The 27,522-nt window shown below is 43.1% G+C and overlaps 1 protein-coding gene across 3 annotated transcripts in view; it reads right to left on the bottom strand.

Annotated features, from left to right (window-relative positions):
• The window catches only part of il1rapl2 (interleukin 1 receptor accessory protein-like 2), a 1,024,957-nt gene that overhangs the window by 48,979 nt on the left and 948,456 nt on the right, over positions 1–27,522 (bottom strand). For all 3 annotated transcript variants that reach the window (XR_010976424.1, XM_068047131.1, XM_068047132.1), the window contains 2 exons: positions 20,846–20,975; positions 3,698–3,843 (listed from right to left, as the gene is read on the bottom strand). Coding sequence is in view for 2 of the 3 variants with exons in the window: in XM_068047131.1 (XP_067903232.1) it covers positions 3,698–3,843; positions 20,846–20,975 (276 nt within the window). In the remaining variant the exon portion in view is untranslated. The remainder of the gene's footprint in view (positions 1–3,697; positions 3,844–20,845; positions 20,976–27,522) is intronic.

Raw genomic sequence — 27,522 nt, 5'->3', positions numbered from 1 at the left:
AAGTTCGAGAAATATTCTGAACTTTCACACAACAGCCTTTGAGAATCAGATTTTTTTTTGCAATTTTATCTCAAGATTAAACGGGTGGACAACAGTCTGTGATATAATAGATTGTTTATAGTCTGTAGAAATAGTGGGCTTCATAGGAACTTTTTTTATTTCACCACATTTTTGTTCTCTTTGGTATTTATTTTTTCACAATGATTCACTCTCTCCAGCTCATCAATCTCTGCCAGTCCCCTGCTTCTTTCTCACCCTTTCTATCCTTTACATTCCAAACTCTTACTTTACCTTCAACAATTCTTGGCAGCATGTTTATGTCTCGTATACCTTGCCCTCAATTAATCATTCACCTCAAATTTCTGCCCTCAAATTCTTTCTATATTTCCTATTTTGTTTTCCTGAAAGCCTGGTGTTGCCGAGTATATTGCAACACTGTTTAAACTCAATATCAAACAATAGTCTACATTACGCATCCAATCTCCGGAGCCTCCCCTACTGATCCCATTACACATCTAACATTTCATTACATTGGTCTATTGTCTTATCTTGAGTGAACACAATGGGAAAGCAAGTTGATATGCAGCCAGGACAATTGCAGGCCAATGAAGACTGCGCACTTTAGTCTGTTTTTATTGAGGCCCTGCTTAGGTGCATCAACATTAGTTATGCCATTCTTTCTGCATTAGTGCTAACATGCCATTGAACGATTTGCTTGAATCCATATCATAACTGCAGATAATAATGCAAAATAAAAGTCACTTTTTCCTTAAGAGCTTCTAAATCATTCAAACCCAGTTCAGAGTAAAACATTTCAATTTTATGCAAAATAGTACTGATAAAACAGTGGGAGTTAGCAGTCGGCATCAAGTTAACATGCACGAATCTCAATCATCTGACAGTGCAGTCTTTCAGAATAACTGAGAGAATCCTGCAGAAGATGGAATAGGTAAGACAGGGAAAGAGCTGCAGCAGTTGGGACCCTACAGGGAATGACCTGAGTTTGGCTTGTCCAAGGGCTATTATTGCATTCATGACATTAACACCTCCTGGTTTGCTAAGATGCACTAGGGTTCATAAGATCAAAGGAACAGGAATAGGCCTTTGTTACGACCAGGTGAGAGGGGTCTAGGGTTTCCCTCAGCCTTTGCCTGGTTTAACTGGAACAGGGTTTAATTTTTTTAAAAACACCGTGTTTTAGCTCCCCCTTAGTGAATCCTTGTTCGCCGCTTTCCAATTGTGAGGCTAAGAAATCAATTCAGACATGTTTTCTTCGATTTTAAAAAGAAAGGTAGAAGTTTATTAATCTTAAACTCTAATCCAGTTACCGACTACGAATATGCAACGTTACCACGCAAGCATGCATACGTGATAAACACACACGCAGATAGAGACACCATCCCCGACACCAATTATATTTCTTTGACCCCATTACCTCCCCCACCCGCAGTGAGAAACTTACCCCCTCTCCCCTCCCACCAACGTTCCGCCTCGGTCTCCCAGACTGAAGGATCTGAAGGAACGGGAGTGCCGACCAGTTGCACAAAGATCGCACCGGGACAGATGGCGGGAACGTAAATATGATTAATTCATTGATTTTAATTTATTTAAATACTTAAATGATGGTCCCATTACTGAGCTGCTGGGGGGCTGGTGTGAAGGGGGAAGGGAGAGGGGATGGGAGAGAGGAGGCCTCGCCGCTGCCTGCAATATCAGGCTGGGCCCTCCCGGTGTCGGAGTGCATGGCGGTCTTCTCCCAGTGGCATTTACCTGCACACCCACCACCCCACCCCGCCACGATCCCCGGAGGGGGGGAGGGTTCTGTAAAATTCAGCCCAGTATGTCCTTTCAAAGATGCAGTGTCCAGATAGTGCACAGTACTCCAGATGTGATCTAAACAGGACTTTGTATAGCTGAAGCAAAGCTTCCTCCCCTTTATATTCTAGCCTTCTAGCATTCCAACCGCCTTCTTGATTATCTTTTGTACACTGACTATTCCATTTTAGTGATTGTACATGGAGCCCTAAATCTCTTTGTAGCTCTACAAAGCGACCAGTTATTCTGATGTGCCCCCTCTACCCCTACCTCTTTTTCTACTGTCACTTATTTTGGCACACAGCGTGAATAGAAAATACACGAAACTCTACATTCACCGCTACTGGATCCACCTGGCATATCCATCTCCTAATGATCCATACTGTTCATAAATCTCAAGCCCATTAGAGGTACAAGCATGGCAATTTGTCATGTTTGTGTTCTTAGTGGCTACCTTGATGCATTACAGCACGATTAAAGAGACCGAACTGTGGAAAAATAAATGATGGATTTGGCCCACTTTGTGATACTTTGGAGAATTAAACAACATAACCCCTCCCCCATCTTCCCGAGAATACAACCTCTTCACTCCAAAGATAGCTTTAATTTAAAAAATAAAATCTCATCCTTTGATCACAATCACTTTCTAGTGGAGTTTGTCCTTCATTGGAAGAATATACTGTGTGAAACAACTACCTTTACATCTGGGGTAGGAATAATTTCACTTTTAATGCTGAAGGATTAACTTTACAGTTGTGCTAAGCATAATCAGTAATACATTTTCAAATTCCCACTTGGAAAATTTGAATAATAAAACTGAAAAAATACAGTGAATTTGAGCTCCAATCACATGAAATATTATTGTGCTTATAAAAAAGATTTTAGCCAAACATTGTTCTGTGTTCACAACACAAGAACAGGCAACTGTCAACATACATTACAGTTAGAATGTGCACTCCATTTATCCCTCATTTGAATAAAATATACAGCACATACATTAGAATGTTTTTGAAGTATCCATCAAAATCATTGTACTGGAATATTGTGCGAACTGCTGCTTATTTTAACTGCACTATAATTATATTGGACATTTTTTTTACCCAAGGCATTTTGAGGAGCTAAGCACAGAAGCAGACAGTAGAGGGTGCTCCAAACACACACTATTTGGATGGCTTGCTATAGCGCTGAAGTCTTCTCTGCTTTCAAATCTACAACAACAACATCTTGCATTTATATAGCATCTTTAATATCGCAAAACATCCCAAGGTGCTTCACAGGAGCGTAATCAAACAGAGTTTGACATCAAGCCACCAAGGAGCTATCAGAACAGATGACTGAAAGCATCTTAAAGGAGGAGATAGAGGTAGTAAGGCAGAAAGGTTTAGGGAGGGAATTCCAGAGCTCAGGGCTGAGGCAGTTGAGGGCATGGTCACCAATGACGGAGTGATGAAAACTGGGGATGTGCAAGAGGCCCAAATTGGAGGAGTGTAGATATTACAAAGGATCTCGGGCAGGTGGAGGGTACAGAGATAGGGAGGGGGGAAAGGCCATGGAGGGATTTGAAAATAAGGGTGAGAATTGTAGGTCAGTGAACACAAGGGTCCTGAGTAAATGGGGCTTGTGTGAGTAGGGATACAGCAGCAAGGGATTAGATGACCTCACGTTTATGGTGAGTGGGGGATAGGAAGGTAGCCAGGGGAGCATTGGAATAGTCAAGGCTAGCCAGGGAATGAACGGAAAGCTCGTTTTTGGGCTGTTGACTAACAATGTGTTAATGGGTTGCTGGTTATTATTACAGTTTGAAATGCAGTCGACACACAGAAACACAAATCACAAGTGATCAATAAGTTATATTTAAACACAACACATTACTAATGTTTACCTTTCCTCTGGAGGAGAATGCTGGTCTGTGTGCGTCCAATCCGATTTTCTACGATGCAGGTATAATTCCCCAGGTCTGTCTCTTTCACCCAATCAAACAACAGTGATAATTCCACTTCCTTCTCCCCAAGGTGCTCATTTAGAACTCTGTTAGAGGAGGGGTGAGGGGAGAGAGAAAAACAAACCTTTAAGTGCACTTCTCCTTCACTGCTTCTCTTATTGTGCATTAGTGATTGCTGCTATTTTAGAACGGTACGTGGTAGTGCTGAACCTGCTCAGGGTTGACTTGGGGGCTAATGGTTGCAGAGGTCAGATGTTCTGCTGAATAGTTGAGTCCTGGGCAGATGGCTTTGGCAGGTGGAAGCAAACACCTTCATATTTATTTCACACTGTAAACCTACTATGCTAGATTAAAGGCTTTGGTAGAGTAGATAGAAACTCTGTCCTCAGATGGGGAGTCCAGAACAAGGGGGCATAGCTTCAAATTAGAGTGAGGCTGTTCAAGGGCGATGTCAGAAAGCACTTCTTTGCACAAAGGATAATGGAAATGTATAACTCTCTCCCCAAAAAGCTGTTGAGATTGGGGTCAACTGAAAATGTCAAAATTGAGATTGATAAATTTTTTGTTCGGCAAGGGTATTAAAGGTTACAGAACCAAGGCGGGTAGATGGAGTTAAGATACAGATCAGTCGTGGTCTAATTGAATGGTGGAACAAGTTCGAGGGACTGAGTGGCCTAAACATGATGTTCCTATATTCCTTTTTTTTAATTAATTCATTCACAGGATGTGGCCATCTCTGGCCAGGCAAGCATTTAATCCCCATCCCTAATTGCCCCTTAGTGGTGGTTGTGAGCCACTTTCTTGAAGCATTGCAAACATAGTGGTTTGGTATTATTGAGTGACTTGCTAGGCTGTTTCAGAGGGTAGTTATGAGTCAACCACATTGCTGTAGGTTTGGAGTCACACAGAGACCTGACTGGGGAGGAAAAGACAGTGAACCAGACAGGTCGTTATGACAAAATAGCAGTTTCATGGTCACCATGACTGGACTAGCTTTATAATTCCAGATTTATTTAATTAGCTGAATTCAAATTCACCAGCTGCTGTGAGGGGATTCAAACTCCTGTCTCTAGATCAGTTTTGTCCAACATACGGCCCGCAGGCCAGAAGCTGGCCTGCCAAAGGTTTCCATCCGGCCCGCGGGTGTAAACTGTACCCGGGCAATTTCTCATCCTCGCCAGTGGTGCGTGATTGGAGAAATTTTCCATTGGCTCCTCCTTCCAGTCGCGAGTCAGTTGCACAGCTAACAGCTGCTGACATTGAGATCAGCCGTTACCCAACTTTGGACAGTTTTGGGGTTTTTTAAAAGCCCACCAGAAAACCCCAAATCTATCCTTCGACCGCACCTTCTAAACCTGTGACCTCTACCACCTAGATGGACAAGGGCAGCAAATGCAAGGGAACACCACCACCTGCAAATTCTCCTCCAAGCCACACACCATCCTGACTTGGAACTATATCTCCATTCCTTCACTGTCACTGGGTGAAAATCCTGGAACTTTCTTCATTACAGCACTGTGGGTGTACCTATACCCCAAGGACTCCAGCAGTTCAAGAAGGCAGCTCACCACCACCTTCTCAAGGGCAATTAGGGATGGGCAATAAATGCTGGCCTGGCCAGCGACGCCCACATCCCATGAACGAATAAAAGAAATTATAAAAAACTGACCACCACCTGCTGACCGTTCCATCTCTCTGCAACTGACAGAGACAGAGAGAGAAAGGGGGATGGGGGGGAAACAGAGAGAGAGAGAAAAAGTGGGACAGACAGATAGAGAAGGGGGCAGAGAGAGAGGAAGGAGGCAGAGAGAGGGTAAGAGAGCGAGATAAAGGAGGACAGACATAGAGAGGGGGCAGAGAGAGAGAGAGAGAGTGATCAAGATCACTCCTGACAAATGGACATCTATACAGAAGACTCTGTATCGCTATAACAAATGTGCGGGCAAACATTGACTACTTGTGCAAGCAAAAAAATCCCAGGTTTCTCACTAAATCAGTGTCCAACATAGTGAAGAGAAAGTCAATAAATTAGTCTTCTCATTTAAAGTTTCTTCACAAAAATGTACATTTGTTGCTTTTTTGATTCATAGTAAGATAAATTTTAATGCCTTTATCTTTCCGAAATTTTTTCATGGGCCCCTGTGTAAGACAAAAATTGCAATGTGGCCTCCCACGTGCAAGGGTTGGACAGCCCCGGTCTAGATCATTAGCCCAGGCCTCTGTTTTACTAGTCTAGTAACATAACCACTATGCTACTGTTTCGAGATAGTAATACCCTCTGCCTCTGATCTCCCCTCAATCAATTCCACTAAGGACGTTCAATATCTAATGTAGCTTGTAGTAAAATGAATTGTCACTAAAGTTTAATAGGGTAGTCTTTTGATGTAGGAGTGCACTGAGTCACAGCGTGGCAGAATGTTGGACTGACTCAATGATTCTCCAGACATTGAGTTCCTGATTTTGGCTGGTGCATCATATGAGATAGGCCAGACAGTTGGCTTTGAGTTTCTGAATAAAATATTCTTCTGAATGAAGTCTAGGGCCAGGATTTAACCCTGGATGGACAGGAGCCGGCCACCAACTGAAAAGTCGGTGGCAAACCCACTTCCGCCTCGCCTGGGAATCCGACCCATATTTTGTGGGTGGCCGGGCTTTAATTGGTGTGAGGTAGGACTTCCACTCGCTTGAGGTAGGGACTCCCGCCGAATAGAGCTGCCGGTCAATCAGCGGGCCAGCAACTAACTGTCCCAGCAGCGCCACCGGGAGTGGTGGCCACTGCTGAGACTACAGGTCAGCTTGACGAAGGAGATCTTGGGGAGCCCAGAACAAAGGTAAGTTTTGGTTGCCCCGCCGGGGGTGGCCGGTCGGGCCCCAGTGAGGCAAGGGTGGTCGATTGGGGGAAGGGGAGGGCGTGTTGGGGGTGGTTCGGGCAGCAGGGGCGGCCCTCCGTCAGGCACAGGGTGCCCGATCATGAGAGCACCCACCCCCGGGCTGTCAAAGACCAGTCTGTTTTTGGAAGGGGGCTTACCTCGGACCTTGGGCCTCGGCCACCCGACTATCCATGGATAAAATTCCCGTGGAAGCGGGCGAAGGCCATTAAGTGGCTGCTTAAGGGCCTTGATTGGCCTGGTTTGGCTGGGATGTTTTCGTCGTCGCCGCCCGGCATAAATTGGCGGCAGAGATGGGAGGGGTCGGGAAGGGCTCCCGGAGCCTCCCGCTCCATTTTGCGCCATTCCCCCGCCACCTTCCCGTTCTTTGGGGGGGCATAAAATTCAGCCTTAGGATTTTTAGTCTTTTACTGCAATTAATTCCACCTTAAATAAGGGGAGGAAAAAAAGACTGGATTAATCAATTTTAGCAGGATAAACGGCAACTTTAAAAAAAATTTCCAGAGACTTGAAAAGCTAATCCGGGCTGATGATTAGTGCACCATCTGAGGTACTTTCCTTTGGATGAGATGTTAAACCAAGGCCCTGTCTGCCTTCTCAGGTGGATATAAAAGATCCCCAGGCATAAATGGAGGAATAGCCAGGGAGTTCCCCTGCTCAATATTCCTTAACCAACATCACTAAAAACCAGATTAAATGGTCATTATCACAATACTGGTTGTGGGACCTTGCTGTGTGCAAATTGGTTGCTGTGTTTCCTACATTACAACAGTGGCTAGGCTTCAAAAAAGAATTTAATTGGTTGTGAAGCACTTTGGGATGTCTTGAAGTCATGAAAACTGCTATATGAATGCAAATCAGTCATTCTTTTCTTTCAAATGCAATGATGTTCACCATATTGCGTAACATTGCAGAATGCTAGCACTAACTTCTCCACTCACGTGACTCAATAGCCATTGTCTTACTACAGAGCTATTATAAAGCCTTTGGTGCTACTCATTATTCATGTCACTAGTAAAGAGCAGTGTTTGACCTGAAATGATCACAGTTTGAACAGCAGATTAATTATTCTCTCCAAACTATGAAACAAACACTCGCTGTGATTTTCTTGTCCATTTAAGGCCCAAATGCTCTTTGAAACTTTGAAAAACAGGAGGGATTTATTCAGATATTTTACTTGCAAATAAAAATCCGCAAAGATGGTAATCCCGAGCTTCCGCAGTTCTGAAGTGCTCAGCAGCCACTGAAGTGTTGTTCAGAAGGAGATGCGCACTGTTTCTGTTGCAGTGTAAAAAGAATGCCAGTTTTGATCTTTTAGCAGTACAATTACAACCTCTGTTTATATAGCACCACTCATTACATCCCAAAGCACTTTACAACCAATGAAATACTGTTTTGAACCACAGTCACTGCTGTAATGTAAAGAAACATGGCAATTTCTGTACAGTAAGACCCCACCAATAGCAATATGATAATGACCACTTGTTTATGGGTGTAGGTTGAGGAGAAATATTGACGAGGGCATCATGGAGAAGTTCCCTGATCTTCCTCGAAATAGTGCCATTGGATCTTTTACACTTTTTTATTCATTTCTGGAAATGTGAGCGTCACTGGCAACGCCAGCATTTACTGCCTATGCCAAACGGCCCTTAAGCAGATGGTGGTGGTGAGCCACCTACAACTCTGTGGCTTGCTCAGCCATTTCAGAGAGGTAGTTAAGAGTCAACCACATTGGTGTAGGTCTGGAATCATATGTAGGCCAGACTGTGTAAGGATGGCAGATTTCCTTCCTTCAAGGACATTAGTGAACCAGATGGGGTTTTTTTTTTTACAGCAAAATGGTAGTTTCATTATTAACAAAACTAGCATTTTATTAATTAATTTTAAATTCCCTCAGCTGCTGCAGCACAAATTGAGCTCATGTCTCCAGAGTACTAGTCCAGACCTCTGGATTACTAGCCCAGCAACTCAGCAGCACCTACCCGCTTAATGCAAATACCTGTGACCTCAGGATTTGAGATGGCGTCAGGGGTCTCCAGACTGGGGTCACGAATCTGCCACTATTGTGGCTTGACAAGAATTCCCAGCCCATGTGTGCAACTCCGTTCCAGGACAGGGAATGGTCATGGCTCATTTTGTTAATTTGCTCCTGCACAGCTTCCGTAATGCGATAACAATGCTTTACAACTGGCTCAGTTGGTAGCACTCCTGTCCCGAGTCAGAAGGTTGTGGGTTCAAGCAGACAAATCTGGCCTGACTCTCCAGTACAGTACTGAGGGAGTGTCTTTTCAATGCACTGTTAAACAGAAGCCCTGTCTTCCCTCTCAGGAGGGCATTTGATGAAGTACCACATAATAGGCTTCTCAGCAAAGTTGAAAGGGACAGTGACAACATGGTTATGGAGTTGGTTGAGTGACAGGGAACAGAGAGTAATGGTGAGTGGTTGGTTTTCAGACTGGAGGAAGGTATACAATGGTGTTCCCCAGGGGTCAGTATTAGGACCTATTTACAAATAGAGGCATAGAGTACAAAAGCAAGGAAGTTATGAAGAACCTTTATAAAATACTGATTTGGCCTCAACTGAAGTATTATCTCCAATTCTGGGTGCCACACTTTAGGAAGGATGTGAAGACTTTAGGGAGGATGCAGGAAAGATTTATGAGAATGGTTCCAGGCATAAGGGTCTTCAATTACATCGATAGATTGGAGAAGCTGGGGTCATTCTCCTCAGAAAAGAGAAAGTGAGAGGAGATTTGATAGAGGTGTTCATAATCATGAGGGGACTAGACAGTGTAGATAGAGAGAAACTGTTCCCATTGGCGGAAGGGTGCAGAACCAGAGGACACCTATTCAAGGTAAGTACCTGAAGAGAAAACATTTGCAGGGCTGTGGAGAAAGTGTGTTCTTGTACATGAAACACAAAAAGTTAGCATGCAGGTGCAGCAAATAATTAGGAAGGCAAATGGAATTTTGGCCTTTATTGCTAGGGGGTTGGAGTTTAAAAATAGGCAAATCTTGTTACAACTGTACAGGGTGTTGGTGAGGCCTCACCTGGAGTACTGTGTACAGTTTTGGTCCCCATATTTAAGGAAGGATATACTAGCATTGGAAGCAGTTCAAAAGAGATTCACTAGGCTGATTCCTGGGATGAAGGGGTTGACTTATCAAGAACGGCTAAACAGGTTAGGCCTTTATTCACTGGAGTTCAGAAGAATGAGGGGTGATGTTATTGAAACATATAAGATTCTAAAGGGGCTTGACGGGGTAGATGTTGAGAATATGTTTCCACTGGTGGGGGAATCTCGAAATAGGGGACAGAGTTACAGAATAAGGGGACATTCATTTAAAACTGAGATGCGAAGGAATTTCTTCTCTCAGAGGGTGGTGAATCTCTGGAATTCTCTACCACAGAGAGTTGTGGAGGCTCAGTCACTAAATGTATTGAAGGAGGAGGTAGATAGATTTTTAAAATCTTGGGGAGTTGAGGGTTATGCAGAGCAGGCCCGAAAGAGGAGTTGAGGCCTGGGACAGATCAGCCACGATCTTATTGAATGGCGGGGCAGGCTTGAGGAGCTGAATGGCCTACTCCTGCTTCTATTTCTTATGTTCTTATGAAAGGGCGGGGGCGTGGGACTAGCTGCGTTTCTCTTGCAGAGAGCTGACACAGACACGGCAGGCCAACTGGCCTCCCTCTGAGCTGTAACCATTCTAAGAGCAGGGGAGTTATCCCCAGTGTCCTGGCCAATATTTATCCCTTCATCAACATTACAAAAAAACAGATTATCTGGTCATCATCACATTGTTATTTTTGGGAACTTGCTGTGCATAAATAAGCTGCCACGTTTCCTACATGACAACAGTGACTACACTTCGAAAGTACTTTATTGGCTGTGAAGCACTTTGGGACATTTGGTGGTCATGAAAGGTGCGATATAAATGCATGTCTTTCTTTCTTTGAACTGAGCCTGGTGACTGGCAGTTCACACTCATATTAAATGGGAGCAAGAGGAAAGCAGAAAATTTACAACACGCTCTCATATCCTTCACGGGTGAAAAATGGAACACAACTCCAATGCTGTGCCATGAATCACATGCGAAAAAAATGCTTCCATCACAAAAAATAATTCTGAGATGGGGAAATCTCAGAAATGTTCGCAATCCTTCTTATTTATTTAGGTAAATCATGCATATATTTCTTTGCAGTGGGTGCTGCATTCATTCCCAATGATGGTGGCCTTGAATTATAGTCACTTCATTGCAGTGCATTGTGATTGAAATTAAACCTCAGTTCACTATCAATGGAAATGAGGCTCTGACCCTTGAATTGTGTATACATACATATCTGGTGAGCCCTCCATCCCCAGGGACAGCTGATAACCTTTAGCACACAGCATGCAGTAGTTAATTAAAACTGACATTGCTATGACTGTATGCTTGAACTGGTCTGGGAATTGGTCGCAATTTGAAGCATTTGAACACTCCGACAGGCACACCTCTACCAAGGACTGCGGATTTCTATGTGCTCATGGAACAGGAGGAGGCCATTCAGCCCCTCGAGTTTGCTCTGCCATTCAGTTAAATCATGGCTGATCTGAACCTCAACTCTACTAACCTTTCTTAGCTCCATGCCACTTTATATCTTTACCGAACAAAGATTTATTGATCTCAATCATCAAAGTTACAATTGTTCCAGCATTCACAGCATTTTAAGGATGAGAATTCCAGATATCTACTACCCTCTGTGTGATAAAAATGCTTCCTAATTTCTCTCCTACATGGCCAAGTTCTAATTTTAAGATTCATTCTTGATTTCTCCCGCCAGAGGAAAAATAGTTTCTCCATATCTACCCTAATGAATCCTTTTAGCATTGCTAACACCTCGATCAGATCACCTCTCAATGTTTTATAATCGAGGGAATACAAATTTATGCCACCTGCCCTCATAATTTGACCCTCTAAGCCCCGGTATCATTCTGATGTGGATCTGCTGTCGCAAGTCATCATGAAGATGTGAGTTGGAATTGTTAGTTTTATCTGCAGTTAAATTTCCCCAATGAACAACTGTGAGTCTCAATAAGCTCCACATACAAAACAAAAGATCAAATCAAAACTCAGGTAGAGGTTTGCATGTTGTTGAAGGAGCCATGCATGCAGGGACTTTTTTATATGTAGAATTCAAAAGAAAAATTGAAGTTTGACAAAAAAGACATCATTCAGAAGTGTCACCTTCTATCTAAAAATTCCAGAACCCCAGTCACTTGACAGAAGGATATGCAGTAAGTATATTTTGCGTGACTTGACAAATTGAAGGAATAATTTAGCATGTCATGGAGAGAGCACACTGGTGAATGATCTCACCAAGGAGCTGTCAAGGTGAAATAAGTCACACATGTGGGTTGTCAACAGTGCCAAAGATTGTCTGGCTTATTAAAACTTGATTGGATGTAAAGGTTGGTGATGTGAAGAGCCTACAGTGTTAATCCGTACCACCCCCTCCCCACCCCCCCCCCACCCCTGCCTGCCCATTTCATTTTGTATTCGATTACATTACAAGAAGATATGGCCAGACACGAGAGTCAACAAGAACAAATGTTTCGCACAACACTGCCAAACAGAACAGAGACAAACATGCAGAGATTGCACTTGGATTTCCAATGGTCAAATCGGACCATTCTCATTGCCCAATGCTGTTCGTCTCACGTATGCCATAAGGCAGTCCTGTTGACTGTTAGCTCCACTTCAAACATTAAAAAAAACTATAAGATTTCAAACATAGATTTTCCTTTTGTCAGATTGCCGGTGGTTAAAACTAAAGCAGCACAAAATGACCACCAAATACTGTCCACCGCTCCTTTAATGGAAACAACGAGGGGGAAAATATAGTTACAAGGGAAATGGGAAATGTGGTGCTAAAAGATAATGAGGTCAAAAAGGTGAAGAGAGAACATGCACAATTTTTATTTAATTGAGAACCTAAATTGGTTAATAAAAATGATCAATTCATAATTATGTAATTCTGTAACCCTTTACTCTCACTTTCTATTTGCTCTGGCATTTAACTGAATAAAAAGACAGTTAAAAGTAGAGTTAAAGGAGCAGCTTTGTCTTCTAAGTCTGGGGATGCCTCTGGAGGATGTTTGTACATCAACAACAACTTGCATTTATATAGCTCCTTTAACACTGTAAAACATCCCAAGATTACAGGAGTGTTAGTAAACAAGATTTGATACCGAACATCATAAGGAGATATTAGGGCAGATGATCCACAGCTTGGTAAAAGAGGTCGGATTTAAGAAGTATCTTAAATAGGAAAGGGAGGTGGAGAGGCAGAGAGGTTCAGGGAGAGAATTCCAGAGCTTAGGGCCTTGGCAGCTAAAGGCCATTGTTAGAGTGTTGAAAATTGGGGATGAGGCAAGCCAAGGTGATAGATTCACATCACAGATGAATACTACTCCATCTTCATTTGAGTTCTCTAACGGAGGCTATTTTCTTCCTTGCCAAGTGTGGTATTTATATTTGAGAAGGGTGGGGGAAAAATCTATTTTTGGGAAAGCTCTACAAATCACTGGAGGTGATCACTACTGTAAAAACTGATGTGCACCTGTTGTTCCACTCCACGATATCCTCTCCCCCCATATTGCCACCTTTGATACCTGCTCTGTTATGGCTCGCTGGTTTCTGCTGTGATGCCACCAATGGCATAAAGGACGAATGCTGCGTAAATAGACTGATGACAGCCCGTCTGAAATGAGCTCGTTGCTCTGTTTTCCAAAGGCCGCAATTGAAATACAAACCAATTTGCATGTTAATCAATGGGTGATGTACAATAATTAGCTCCACATGCACAATGCACAATTAAACATGACTGACAGCTTACCAGCAAGGAAGATTTAGAAGCTCAAAAGTGTATATCAGATTTTTTCCTGAATGAGATACCAGTACCGTTTATTCCCATCACTCAGCAGGTCATGTTTATTTTATATACATGAAACTTTAATGAATGTTACTATGATTTGAAAATGGTGCAATGCAGTCAAATAAATGTTTGCGTAGTTGTATATTGCAACTGTAGCAAACAAATAGAACATCTGCTACTTGAATCTACATTTGATATCTGATTTTTATGGTTTCTCAGCATGAGCGAGTTGCAAGATGCCAGTATAATTCCACATAAGGAGGACATCTTATATGCTTAGAATATGTTTGTGCTTTGCGCTCAGTAATGGTGCATACATCATCGATGGTGCAAACGTGAACAAGTTACCATTTTAAAAACATATTTTATTTTCTACCTAAATCATCTAGGAACATATAGGACCAAGATGAGAGAAAACATTTGAAAAGGGACGGAGCTGCAGTTTAGCCATATTCAACGTCAGCCAATTTAACTGAGAAACACTTTGGGATATTTGAGCGAAATGAAGCATCCAATAAATCTTCCACTTTCTGCATAGATTTAAGAAAGTGACACACCACGGCTCCTTAGACAGCACCTTCCAAACCCATGACCTCTACCACCGAGAAGGACAAGGGCAGCAAATGCATGGGAACACCACCACCTGCAAGTTCCCCTTCTGTCACACACCATCCTGACTTGGAACTATATCACCGTTCCTTCACTGTCACTGGGTCAAAATCCTGGAACTCCCTTCCAAACAGCACTGTGGGTGTACCTACCCCACATGGACTGCAGCAGTTCAGGAAGGCAGCTCACCACCACCTTCTCAAGGGCAATTAGGGATGGGCAATAAATGCTGGCCGGGCCAGCGTGCCCAAATCCCATGAACGAATTAAAAAAATACATCAAGGATGCTTGCTGCTAAACATGGAAATTTCTATTGCAAGTTCTGGTTACAATCAAGGGAGAGAAATCTAAAATCCATTACTTTTGAGCACAATATGAGGAATGTCAGTGCCAGGTTGCTGAATATTATCCCACCTAATGCCACCATCCAGCACTCTCATGTTGGGCTGAGCACAAATCAGAATAAGAGCAATGGACACTCTCCTCTGCTTTAGCCAGGGAGAAGAATTCCCTTCCGAACAGCACTGTGGGTGTACCTACACCCCAAGGACTGCAGTGCTTCGAAATGGCAGCTCACCAGCCCCTTCTCAAGGGCAGTTAGGGATGGGCAATAAATGCTGGCCTAGGCAGCAATGCCCGCATCCTATGAACGAATAAATTTTTAAAAAACGGCTGGTATTACAGTTGTGAGGATATTGTTTCCTACCCCTTGCATCTTTGTGACTTTCTAAATAAGACAATCAATTTAGTAACGACTGCTAAATTATGGGCACCTTAGTGCTGTGAATCGTGTCTGTTGAGCTAGCAGAAACACCATTCAAATGAGTCTCATACTACAAAGAAAAAGGAGATTTTCATCACAGGAGTTAGTTTGGGCTGGATTTAAATCCAGATCCCAAATGTGAAAGGAGGGTGCATTATCAATTATATTACCAAGCCCAGGTAATAGTTTTGAAGGACTGGATTATGGAGGTAAAGGAAGGCAACTTACATACAAATGAAAGTAAATAATCACATTATTGACAATGCAAGGTGATTATCAAATCTTATTACTGTTACTGTCAGTTTTTAACTAAAAATAAGTTGTCTCGAAATATGGAGATAGATTGTCCTGCACCTGGACTATTGGGCCACAACAAACACAGGACAACTGGGCTGGGAGCAAATGCTCAGCAGGTAGCTTGTCCAATGGGTTGTTTATTTAAATGAATGGATGGAAAATCAGGCCAGTTTCCTTACAGGCATGAGTTGCTCCCCACCTGATTTTCCCAAATTTGCTGCAGCCAGGTGATCTAACATAGCAGCAGGTGTAGGCCATTCAGCCCATTGAGCCTGATCCACCATTCAATTAGATCTACCTCAACGCCACTTTCCTGCACTTTCCCCATATCCCTTGATGTCATTAGTGTTGTCATGGAACTATTTTTTTTCTCCTCTGTTTAAAAACAGTGTGCCTTTAAAAACTAAGGAGCATAGTGTGCCAGCAGCTGCACCCATTTCCTAGGCAACAGCAGGAGAGAGAGGAGGTCATATGGTGTATTGTAACTGGACAAGTAACCCATAGACCCAGGGTATTGCTCTGGGGACATGAGTTCAAATCCCACCACAGCAGAAGGTGGAATTTGAATTCAATTAATAAATTTGGAATTGAAAAGCTTGTCTAATAATGGCCAAGAAACCATTGTCAATTGTTGTAAAAACCCATCTGGTTCACTAATGTCCTTTAGGGAAGGAAATCTGCTGTCTTTACCTGGTCTGGCCTACATGTGACTCCAGACCCACAGCAATGTAGTTGACTCTTACATGCCCTCTGAAATGGCCTAGCAAGCCACTCAGTTGTATCTAACTGCTAGCACTGTGGGTGTACCTACCCCACATGGACTGCAGCAGTTCAAGAAGGCAGCTCATCGCCACCTTCTCAAGGGCAATTAGGGATGGGCAATAAATGCTGGCCTGGCCAGCAACGCCCACATCCCATGAATAAATTTAAAAAAACTTTTGACTGTGTTTAAAAGACTGGCTATAACCAGTCTGATCCGGAGTTCAGTGAAGCGTGCTCACTGAAGGAAGGCTCTCTGAAATAAAAAAAAACAGAAAGTGTTGGAAATACTCAGGATTTCTCTCTCTTTGAAGAAAATCTACATTCCTACAGGCTGTGTTATTGTCTAAGGAGAGAAAAACCCTGGAAAAGAATATTTGTCTTGTTGGAGGTAGCAAACTCCTTTTTTTTAGACATTGGTTTAACTCAATTGTGTTTAAGATTTAGTATATAAATAGTTAACTTGTTTTTTAAAGATACCTGGTTTGGTCTGTTTTATTTTGGGTGTTACTAAAGTGTTTAATTTGGCTAATTTCCGGTAGGTGGGAAAACTTTATGCGATGACCTGTGGAGTAATGGGACTGAATTGACAGTGCATTGCTCCCGCCTTGGTCATAACAGTATCCAGATATCTATTGATTTCTGTCTTGAACATGCTCAATGATTGAGCTTCCACAGCCCTCTGGGGTAGAGAACTCCAAAGATTCACCACCTTCTGAGTGAAGTAATTCCTCTTCATGTCAGTTTTAAATGGCCTGCCCCTTATTCTGAGACTATGGACTGGATCTTATAAGCTCACCATCGATCCTTTGTGGATCTCAGGCTCCTGTCTTCCAGCAACTATTTCTCCATTTTCATTGGCAATGCTTTTCTGTACTGACTGATAAGAAGCACCCTGCAGTGGGGTAGGACTGGTCCTCACACCTGCTTTGATACGAGTCGGACAAGTATATATTTGGTGAATCTTCTAGTTTTGCATAGTCAATTGGTGGAACCACAGATTAACATCCACAGCCTGGGCTGAGTTGTTAGCACTCTGGCCTCTGAGTCAGAAGTTTCTGGGTGCCAGAGATCTGAGCACATATTATAGGTTTGCACTCTAGTGCAGTACTGAAGGAGTGCTGCACTGTTGGAGGTGTCACCTTTTGGATGAGATGTTTAACTGAGGCCCTATGTATCCTCTCAGGTGGCTGCAAAAGATCTCACAGCAACTATTTTGAATTCTTTCCAGTGTGCCGAACAATATTCATGCCTCAACTAACATCATTAAAACAGGTTATTTGGTCGTTAACTTAATGTTATTTGTGGGAGCTTGCTGCATGCAAATTGGATGTCATAGTTCCTACATTACAACAGTGAGAACACTTCAAAAGTACTTCATTAGCTATAAATTGCTTTTTGTGAAAGGCACTATATAAAGGCAATTCTTTCTTAATTTCCCTCAATTCATAGCACCACTTAAAGAAAGAAGGAAAGAGCTTGCATCTACATAGTGTCTTTTGTGTCCTCAAGCAATCTTGAAGTGCTTCACAATTACATAAATTAGTTTTAAAGAGTAGTCAGTCTTATTACATAGACAAACAGTTGTCAATTTTTGCACAACAAGGTCCCACAAACAATGAGCTAAATGACCAGTTAATCTGTTTTGGTGGAATTGGTCCAGGAATAAATGTTGGCCAAGACACCAGGAGATACATGCTGTCCCTCAACCTGAACAGGCAGACAAAGCCTCTGTTTCAAACCTTATCTAAGATTACTGTGTACATACTGTGTCAAAGTAGCATTTGATTTACGTGGTGATTTCATTTGTTATTTGAAACTGATGGAGGGGAGAAAATTAGATATTTTCAACAGTCAGGACGATGTGTCCTCTGATCCACCTTGCTATGTTTGAATGAATACTTTGAGATAAGCATGGTGGTTCGCAATTTGCAAAATACACTTGCATTATTAGAAAGTTGAATTTCTCTACTAACAACTAGAATTCAATTCATCAGACCAAAAACGAGAGGGAAAAAAAACCCGTGATTGACAGTACCGTCCATTAAAAAGCTTCATTAAGAATGAGTAAAATGTGCCTCATAACATTATGGGGATCAATCCCAAGGCTGGGATTCAATCTCACTCTCCTCTGGCTTGACGTTCCAATGCTTTCTGCCTAGAGCTGCTTGCCTGCCAAGTGACACTGTAAAATCAATAGTGAAATGACAGTAATAGGATTTGTAATAGCAAACTTTGTCTTTCTGTTTGAGCCAGTTATATTGCATTGATATACATGCACAGGTCACGGTGAAGGATAAAGGGCTGGGATGTGGAGTGTTTGTTTCATTCTGCACCTCGTGACAAATGAACCTCAGGTACAGCAGAGGTCAGTCACAATGCAACACTTCATCTGTCTCATGTTATTTCAATACAACCATAGCTTAGCCTAAAGCTGTGCAAACATCTATGTTTAAATGTTTCAATTTTCTATATTTTTTTTACACAAATTTGCAATGTTATTGGTAATCAGCTAAGACTGGATTGAGCTTTTTCAAATATCTTTCACCCAGCTCTGTGTCCATTTGTTCCATTGTCCAGTTTCCATCCTGCCTGTACTACCAAGACAACCCTTTGTCAAAGCCACCAATGATAGATATTCCATGTGATTGAGATGCTTTATCTTCTTTCAGCTTCCTTGGCCTCTTTATGGCCCTCAACACAATCCAAACTCCTGCACTGCCTCTCATCCATGGTTAACCTCCATTGCATTGTCCTATGGTGACTTTCCAATCTATTTCAATGTAGCCAATGGTTTTCACACCCAGCTCTGCACAGTTATCTGTAGGATACCCCAAGCTTCCACCTTTGGCCCTACCTGTTTGTTATCTACAAGAAAACTGTCAACAACATCATTCGCAAGTGTGGGATCAGCAGCCATGGTTCCAAGTAAAATATCCAGCTTTACCTCATTGCCATCACCCTCAAATCCATGACTTCTGTGGTGCTGCAAAACTGCTTGTCTGACATCATCAACAACAACTACTTGCAGTACATATCAAGTATCTACAGTACTACACAGTAGAATGTCTTGAGGAGCATAATCAAAAGATACTTGATATGGAGTCACAAGGTGTGTCAGCTGTGGCTCAGTGGGTAGCATGCTTGTCTCTGAGTCAAAAGATTGTGGGTTCAAGTCCCATTCCTGAGACTTGAGCACGAAAGTCTAGGCTAACATTCCAGAGGGAGTGTCTGATTGTTGGAGGTGCTGCCTTTCAGATGAAATGTTAAAACCAAGGCCTTGTCTGCTCTGGTGGATGTTAAATGTGCCCTGGCACTATCTTGAAGAAGAGCAGGGGAGTTATCCCTGATGTCCTGGCCAATATGTATCAATCAACATCACAGAAAACAGATGATCTGGTCATTATCACATTATTGTATGTGGGAGCTTGTTGTGTAAAAATTGGCTGCTGTGTTTCCTACGTTACAACAGTTACTACATTTCAAAAGAACTTCATTTCTGAAAGCACTTTGAGATGTCCTGAAGTTTTGAAAGGCACTATATAACTGCAAGTCTTTCTTTCTTATCAGTACAGGTTACAAGAGGTAGGTTTTAAGGAGCATCTTAAAGGAAAAGAGAGAGAGGAGGAGAGGTTTAGGGAGAGAATTCCAGAGTATAGGGCCCAGGTGCTAAAGGCATGGCCACCAATGGTGGAGTGATAAAAATCGCAGATGCGCAAGAGGCCAGAATTGCAGAAGTGAAGAGATGTTGGAGGGTTGTAGAGCTGAAGGAGGTTACAGAAATAGGGAGGGACTAGGCTGTGGAGGAATTTTAAAACAAGACTGAGAATTTTAAAATTCACATCATTGATGAGCCCGAAACTTTCTTCAGCTCAATGTCAAATTGACAGAAGCAAAAACTACAGCCTGACTAAAGGTCCTCAAGGGGATATGAGGATGCCAAAGACAAGGTAAGTAATCTGTCTGAAATGTGGAACCAGGAGAAACAGGGAGTGTTTCCTTCCAGCCTCACATCAATACTGTGAGCTGTTGCTGTCCTGCGCTAGCTGCTCTCGTCTACCTCCCTTGCCAATCCGCCCCAACCGACACCCTCGGTTCTACCTGAGGGATACTGCCAGTGTCCAAGCCAACCAATCTTCTGTTAGGTCTGACCAGCGAACTGCATTGGGACACCCGATTGGCTCCTACAGTTTGTTGGTTTCTTGGGGACGAGGCCTCAGAACCAATTTCTGGCAACCCTCGAGCCAACCTCTTCAGATGTGAGTTACAGTCATGCTGCTCATTCTGCAGCTCTAGTCTGGGGCTAACCAATTTCTCCCTCCTGAAGTCATCAGACACAAGAGACTTATCAACCTTTGCCCTGAGGTAAAACCACAATGATCTAATTCACTGCCTCATCAAATTACTTTGGCTACAATTCCTGAGGAGACAACATGAAAATTAATAATTGAAGCATTTAAAGCCAGTCAAATGAAATAGGATAATTAAAAATATATGAACAAATATTACTCAGTAAATATAAAGTAAAGTCGAGAACAAGTTCATTTGCAACTTGGATGAAAACATTCACCATTGATTAGAAAATGTGTGTAAAAAGATTTAAAATTAACAATACCTCTACAGGTACTGCGGTAAAATCATCTGTCCAGACAGAATGAAAAACACTACAGGTTAAGGATGGTTATTTTCCTTTAGTTATTTTGGGTCAATTTACAGGGCACCTTTATGTGGTAAAATTACAATGAAGAGAAATTCCATTTCATTGTCAAGTTATATGGCTAAAAGTTTTGTTAAATTATTAAACATGCCATAGATTATGTGACTTTAAATAATAATCCATGCATAATGAGCTGTACCTGATATCACCCTCCTTAATCTGATTGTCTTCCAGTTCTTCCATATACTTTTCACCTTTCATCCAGTAAATTATTGGGTTTACCGAGCTGTACCCAAAGAACGCCCTGCAAATCAGACTGGCTGGATGGCCTGTTAAGAAAAAGACAAAGAGAATTTAGAGATCATAGCATACTTCCCACATGTTCACTGTGTAGCCCTGGGTGCACCTATATTTATATCAGGCAAGGTGAACCAAAGGGGGAATCTTTAAAGGAAACTGGATTAATCAGTTTCAGTGTCTTCTCATCTCTTCCACTGTTTGTCATGAAGCATCGAGTCAGCAACCCGTGGTATTGCAAACCATAATCTGAAATGTTACTTTCGGCCCACGCACAAAATAGTCCGTTAAATATCCATGTCCTCTTTTAGAAGGTGCACTCCAGATTGATTCTGTAGCCCTATGGTAAAGATGCCTGCTGTAGTTGGCTCAACAGAGCTGGGGATTTGATCCGCAAAGTGTTTCATCAGTTTCAAGCCTCATCATGTGAAAAGTAATTTCTCTTATGGAAAGAAAGGCTCTGCACTTTTCTTCAAAAGGCTGGTGTCAAACAGTTAAGGCCACAGGCTACAAAGTTTCTGGGCCTGGGGGTGATGCGGAGAGGCGGAGGGGCTGCAGCAGTACCACAATCAAAGAGGTGGACCGGAATGTGAGGTTTCGCAAGGTCTACTCCCACGTGTAAGTGACCAAATGACACTGGACGAAGAGGGTGGGTGCCGTTCCCCTGCACTATGTAGCCGCTACTTGAAAAGGCAGGACAGGCATGAAGCCATTATCTGATAGAATGTCCACGGATTCCACCCCCCCCCCACCCCCCTCACCCCAATACCAAGTATGACTGCATGGTGCCAGTATACCAGCCTGCCAGGTCCAAGTCCTGGTGGAAGTGGGGCTCACAACTGTTTCAAATGCAGGCTCCCTGTTTGCAGTTGTGGGCCCCACCTCTGCCAGAGGCAGAGACAACTGTTGGGGAAAGCAACAGCTTTCAACTTGTAAAATTCAGAATAAGTTATAGGGCATTTTCAGCCAGTATATCTGGCCTCCCGACATTCCAGTAAATTACTGAAGTTTCCCCTCCCCCCCTCCAAATACCACTGCAAGTGGTGCATGTGTCATCATGATCTAGAATCGCCCTTAACCCTAGGATTCAGAACTGGGTCAAAGGATTTGCAGCTAGAAATGCTGTGGGGCGAAGATTCTGGAGGGCCTCAGGAATTCTGGGCCCACATGACTGTGTCATTCAATCTGTCACCTTAACTATTTGTGTCATGTTTACCCATAAATACTGACCATAACTAGTACCCCCTCAAAGTTATTACATGAATCATCTCAATACCGGAGCAGCACACAAACATTGCTCAAACCTTGCTTTCTGATCTGTATCATCGGCACCATATTAAGATGTTAAAGCTGTAAGCTCAAGAAGTGTGAAATATTGACACTGGTGAGGTGAATCATGTGGAAACGCATACATTATAAGCAAACCTATATTTTGATTCAGAGGATACAATATTTCTAATGTGAAAATTGTCAATATGCTTTTATTTTTGGACATAGTTGAAAAGAATCATATTCAGCAGCATCTGATGATAGATTATCTTAAATATCAGAGACGCTCCCACTGGCTTGCTTATGTAGCCACACCACAGTGGAATAGAAAAGGATGATTTCATTGATTGGCATGAAAGGTGAGAGGCAAAATTTACAGCAGTACTCACTCCAACGTACCTGCATTTGTCATCTGATTTGAGATTTACCCTGCTCCCCCATTCAACACCATCTTGTGGTGTGCCTATGTCAAGCATCATCTTCCAGGACGTACAGTAAATTGCTGTGAGGTTTCTATCACGGCAATCCCATAATTTAAAGCTAGAAGGTGCGCACGAATGGCCTGTGTTGATTTGATTTGTGATTTTTCCACCCACCTTTTCCTCAATAGCTCTTTTGCAATCAGGAGCTCATTCCATGAGAAATTTCACCTGGAATCCTGCATTCATCCATTCTATGGTGCAGAGCATCAGCACAACAGCAGGCGTGACTTCTTGTAGCAATATTTCGCATTACAAAATATTACACACTCTATTTTTAAAAATATTTGCACTTGTGGGGAGTCCATAACTAGGCTTGATAAATATGAGAGAGTCACTAATAAATCCAAGATGAGTCGGTAACCACAGGACACAAATTTAAGGGATTTTATTTATTCGTTCATGGGATGTGAGCATCACTGGCTAGGCCAGCATTTATTGCCCATCCCAAATTGCCCTTGAGAAGGTGGTGCTGAGCCACCTTCTTGAACTTCTGCAGTCCGTGTGGTGTAGGTATACCCACAGTGCTGTTAGGGAGAGGGTCAGTATTTTGAACCAGTGACAGAGAAGGAACGGTGATATATTTCCAAGTAAGGATGGTGTGTGTGACTTGGAGGGGAACTTGCAGGTGGTGGTGTTCCCATGCGCCTGCTGCCCTTATCCTTCTAGGTGGTAGAGGTCCTGCGTTTGGAAGGTCCTGTGACAGAAGTCTTGACAAGATGCTGCAGTGCAGATGGTACACACTGCTGCCACTGTGAGCTGGTGATGGAGGGAGTGAATGCTTGATGTGGCAGATGGGGTGCCAATCAAGCGGACTGCTTTGTCCTGGATGGTGTTGAGCTTCTTGAGTGCTGTTAAAGCTACACCCATCCAGGCAAGTGAGGAGTATTCCATCACACTCCTGACTGGTTCCTTGTAGATGGTGGACAGGCTTTGGGGAATCAGGAGGTGGGTTACTCACTGCAGAATTCCCAGTGCCTGACCTGCTCTTGTAGCCATAGTATTTATCTGGCTGGTCCAGTTACGTTTCTGGTCAATGGTAACCCCTAGGATGTTGACAGTGGGGGATTCAGCAATGCTAATACTGTTGAACGTCAAGGGAGATGGTTAGATTCTCTCTTGTTGGAGATAATCATTGCTTGCCACTTGTGTGGCATGAATGTTACTTGAAACTTTTCAGCGCAAGCCTTAATGTTGTGCAGGTCTTGCTGCATGAAAGCATGGACTGCTTCAGTATCTGAGGAGTTAAGAATAACACTGAACACTGTGCAATTATCAGTGAACATCCATGAAGCAGCTTAAGATGGTTGGGCCTAGGACAGAACCCTGAGGAACTCCTGCAGTGATGTCCGGGGACTGAGATGATTGGCCTCCAACAACCACAACCATCTTCCTTTGTGCTAGGTATGACTCCAACCAGTGGAGAGTTTTCCCGATTCTCACTGACGTCAATTTTGCTAGGGCTCCTTGATGCCACACAGTCAAATGTTGCCTTGATGTCAAGGGCAGCATCTCTAGAATTTAGCTCTTTTATCCATGTTTGAACCAAGGCTGTAATGAGGTCTGGAGTCCCTGGTGGAACCCAAACTGAGCATGAGTAAGTGCCAATTGATAGCACTGTCGACAACATCTTCCATCAATTTGCTGATGATTGATGGTAGACTGATGGAGTGGTATTTGGCCAGATTGTATTTATCCTGCTTTTTGTGGACAGGACATACCTGGGCAATTTTCCACATTGTTGGGTAGATGCCAGTGCTGTAGCTGTACTGAAACAGCTTGGCTAAGGATGCAACTAGTTCTGGAGCACAAGCCTTCAGTACTGCAGCCGGGATGTTATCAGGACCCATAGCCTTTGCAGTATCCAGTGCGCTCAGCCATTTCTTGATTGGCAAAAGAACCAGAGGCGACATGAGGAAACATTTTGTTTACATCGTGTGTTGTGATCTGGAATGCACTGCCTGAAAGGATGGTAGAAGCCAATTCATAAGTAACCTTCAACTGGGAATTGGATAAATACGTGAAGGGAAAGCATTTACAGGGCCATGGAGTAAGAGCAGAGGAGTGGGATTAATTGGATAACTCTATCAAAGCGCTGGCACAAACACCATGAGCCAAATAACCTCTTGTGCTGTGTTCTTCTTTGATTCTATGAATTCAAGGCAAACTTCTTTTGCCCAGAGAGTGGTTAGAATGTGGAACACCGTACTACATGGAGTGGTTCAGGCGAGTAGCGCAGATGCATTGAAGGGGAAGCTGGATAAGCACGAGTGAGTAAGAAATAGAAGGATTGGCTGATAGGGTTAGATGGAGAGGGATGGGAGAATGCTCGTGTGGAGCTTTAACAATGGTGTAGACCAGTCCACCTGAATTGACTTTTTCCGTGCTGTAAAATTTTAACTCTTTTTAAAAGTTAAACCTTGCAGTCTTACAACATCTGAAGACAGAATTATGAGTCTGCGACAATGCTGGGACCGGATTTGTGTGCAGTGAGGAATGCACTGGGAGTGCCAGCACTTTAAAGTAATCAGCAGAATGAACCTCATCGTTAATTCCTGGTTTGGGTTCAAACCATCTGATAGCAAAGAAATATATCTTAATCGCTGATGCCAGCTGGGCTCAAAATGCAGGCCTTTTAAATTACTTTCTCCTGTTATTAATTAGTGTTATTCTGATATAATTTTCTTGTTATGGTTCTGGGCAATCTAATCACCTCCTCTAATGGGATCCAGGTGCATCACTCTGATTTAAAAGGGATCTTAAATCAGTATAAAGCCCAACCTTCTCCAACTAGATGATGGTGACTGTTAAATTATGCAATTAGAGAAATGATTGCCTTGTGTCGAAGATAAAATGCAGACTGAGTAATCTTGGACTATCTGATGATATGGTGTGGTGTAACTGACACTGGCATGCACTTCAATCGAATTAACTGTGCGCCCTGTGAAAATATTTGTTTTTAATTATTCCAAAATGAAAACATTGGTGGACAGCAGATCAATTTAATTCACTTTATTAAGCTTTTAATTTTTTTTTAAAGCCAGAGGTCATTTAGACTTCACCGACACAGAACATCTCCTTTAATCTCACAAACTTCAATTAAGGCTAAATTAACTCATTCAAATCGGTTGCTTCCCTCTACGCTGAGTCCCTCCATTCGGGCTTATGCCTGAGTAATCAGAATACTGTTTTCCAAGATGCAGTCATTAACCATTTGTAGAATGAGCAAATGATATGGCAGAGGTACAGAGCACCTTGTGCAATTCTGCTGGGAATGGTGACAAATTAATATGGAAGAAGTTAGGAATAAGACGAGGTCATTCTGCCCTTATGCCTGCTCCTGGTGACTGGCAATAGTCACCACTTGCAGTTTTAAAGCAATTGCTGTGGAATGTTCAGAGCTGGACCTATTTACAACTTACATGAGGATCACAATGGGCAAGAGTGTTCATTGCAAATAATCCATGCCCATGCAGTAGAATCTGGGCCAGGGGTACTGACTTTGACTTTAGTTTGGTGTGCTGACCCTACTTGGCTTAAGTTGATGTGTGCCATCACCTTACTGACATTAGCATGGTCATTGTGCAGGGTTTACAAATACCTCAGATGTAGGGATGGTTGGAAGAGAGCTTCCAATGAGAAGGTGCACTTGGAGTCAGCGAGCTCAAAAAGATGGGATAGAGCAGGAGTAACTTTGGGAGTTCACATCTTGAGAACTATACTAGAAAAGGACAGGGCCACATAATTTGACTCCATAGCACATGTATTTTCAGAACTATGAGTGCCACTTTGATAGCAAAATGGCATCCACCTCCAGTTTGGCCTACACCAGATGGCATTTTGGTCAGGGCATTAGCACGGACATTAGGAGTGTGCACCCCAAGTATGCAGCGTAGGCAGGTGGTGATGTCAGTCAGGGTGTAATGCTGATTTGATGCTAGCGGTGCCATTTTTGACCTCAACACTCCAGCCAACGCCATCTATTAAACAGGCACAGCTGGACATGCATTCAGCAGCAGGAAGACCCCAGCCTCCCTCCCACCACCGGAGTTATTTAAAGAGACCATCAGCTACATTCAAGTTCGTTGCTGATTAATTTCTACTGGAACTGTCTGAGTTTGTCGAAGTGCTGTGAATTTTGTAGTGCTATTTAAAATTAGTGAAGTTGACAGGCAGTGGTGTTGCACCTGGCGAAGGCGGTGGGTCTGATTTCAAGGGTTCTGGTAGCATTGTGGTTATGTTACTGGACTAGTAATCCAGAGGCCTGGACTAATGATCCAGAGACAGAAGTTCAACTCCATACTTGGCAGCTGGGGAATTTAAATCAGTTAATTAAATAAACCTGGAGTAAGCTAGTCTCACGAATGGTGACCATGAAACTACCGGATTGTCGTAAAAACTCATCTGGTTCAGTAACGCCCTTTCAGACTCCGGCGCACAGCCCACCCACAGGGGTGGGCAGCTGCATGTATTGAAAGCCACGCAGCCACAAGAAACATCATCAAGCAAACCATTGGGTGCTCAAGCAATGCTTCCACTGCCTGGACTGCTCTGGAGGAGCCCTGCAATACTCATCCGGGTGCGGGTCACAATTTGTTGAATCCTGCACAACCTTGCTAACATGAGGGGTTGGGTTTTAAAGGGTCCCCGATGCCAGGCAGTGTGTGGGGGGGATTGCGGGGGCAGTGGCATGAAGATCGCAACAAGGCCCGCCACCCACCCGACGCCGGTATGGCCCATCCCGATCTCGGTGGTGGCGAGGCCTCGCGGCAGTCACCTCGCCGCTTGGCAACGGGACCTGTATTATAATATGCAGGCCGCAGTGATTCTG

This window comes from Heterodontus francisci, chromosome 15, assembly GCF_036365525.1.
Source record: "Heterodontus francisci isolate sHetFra1 chromosome 15, sHetFra1.hap1, whole genome shotgun sequence".
NCBI lineage: Eukaryota > Metazoa > Chordata > Chondrichthyes > Heterodontiformes > Heterodontidae > Heterodontus > Heterodontus francisci.
The sequence above is the reverse complement of the archived record's forward strand: the minus strand, read 5'-3'. Positions and strand labels throughout refer to the sequence as shown.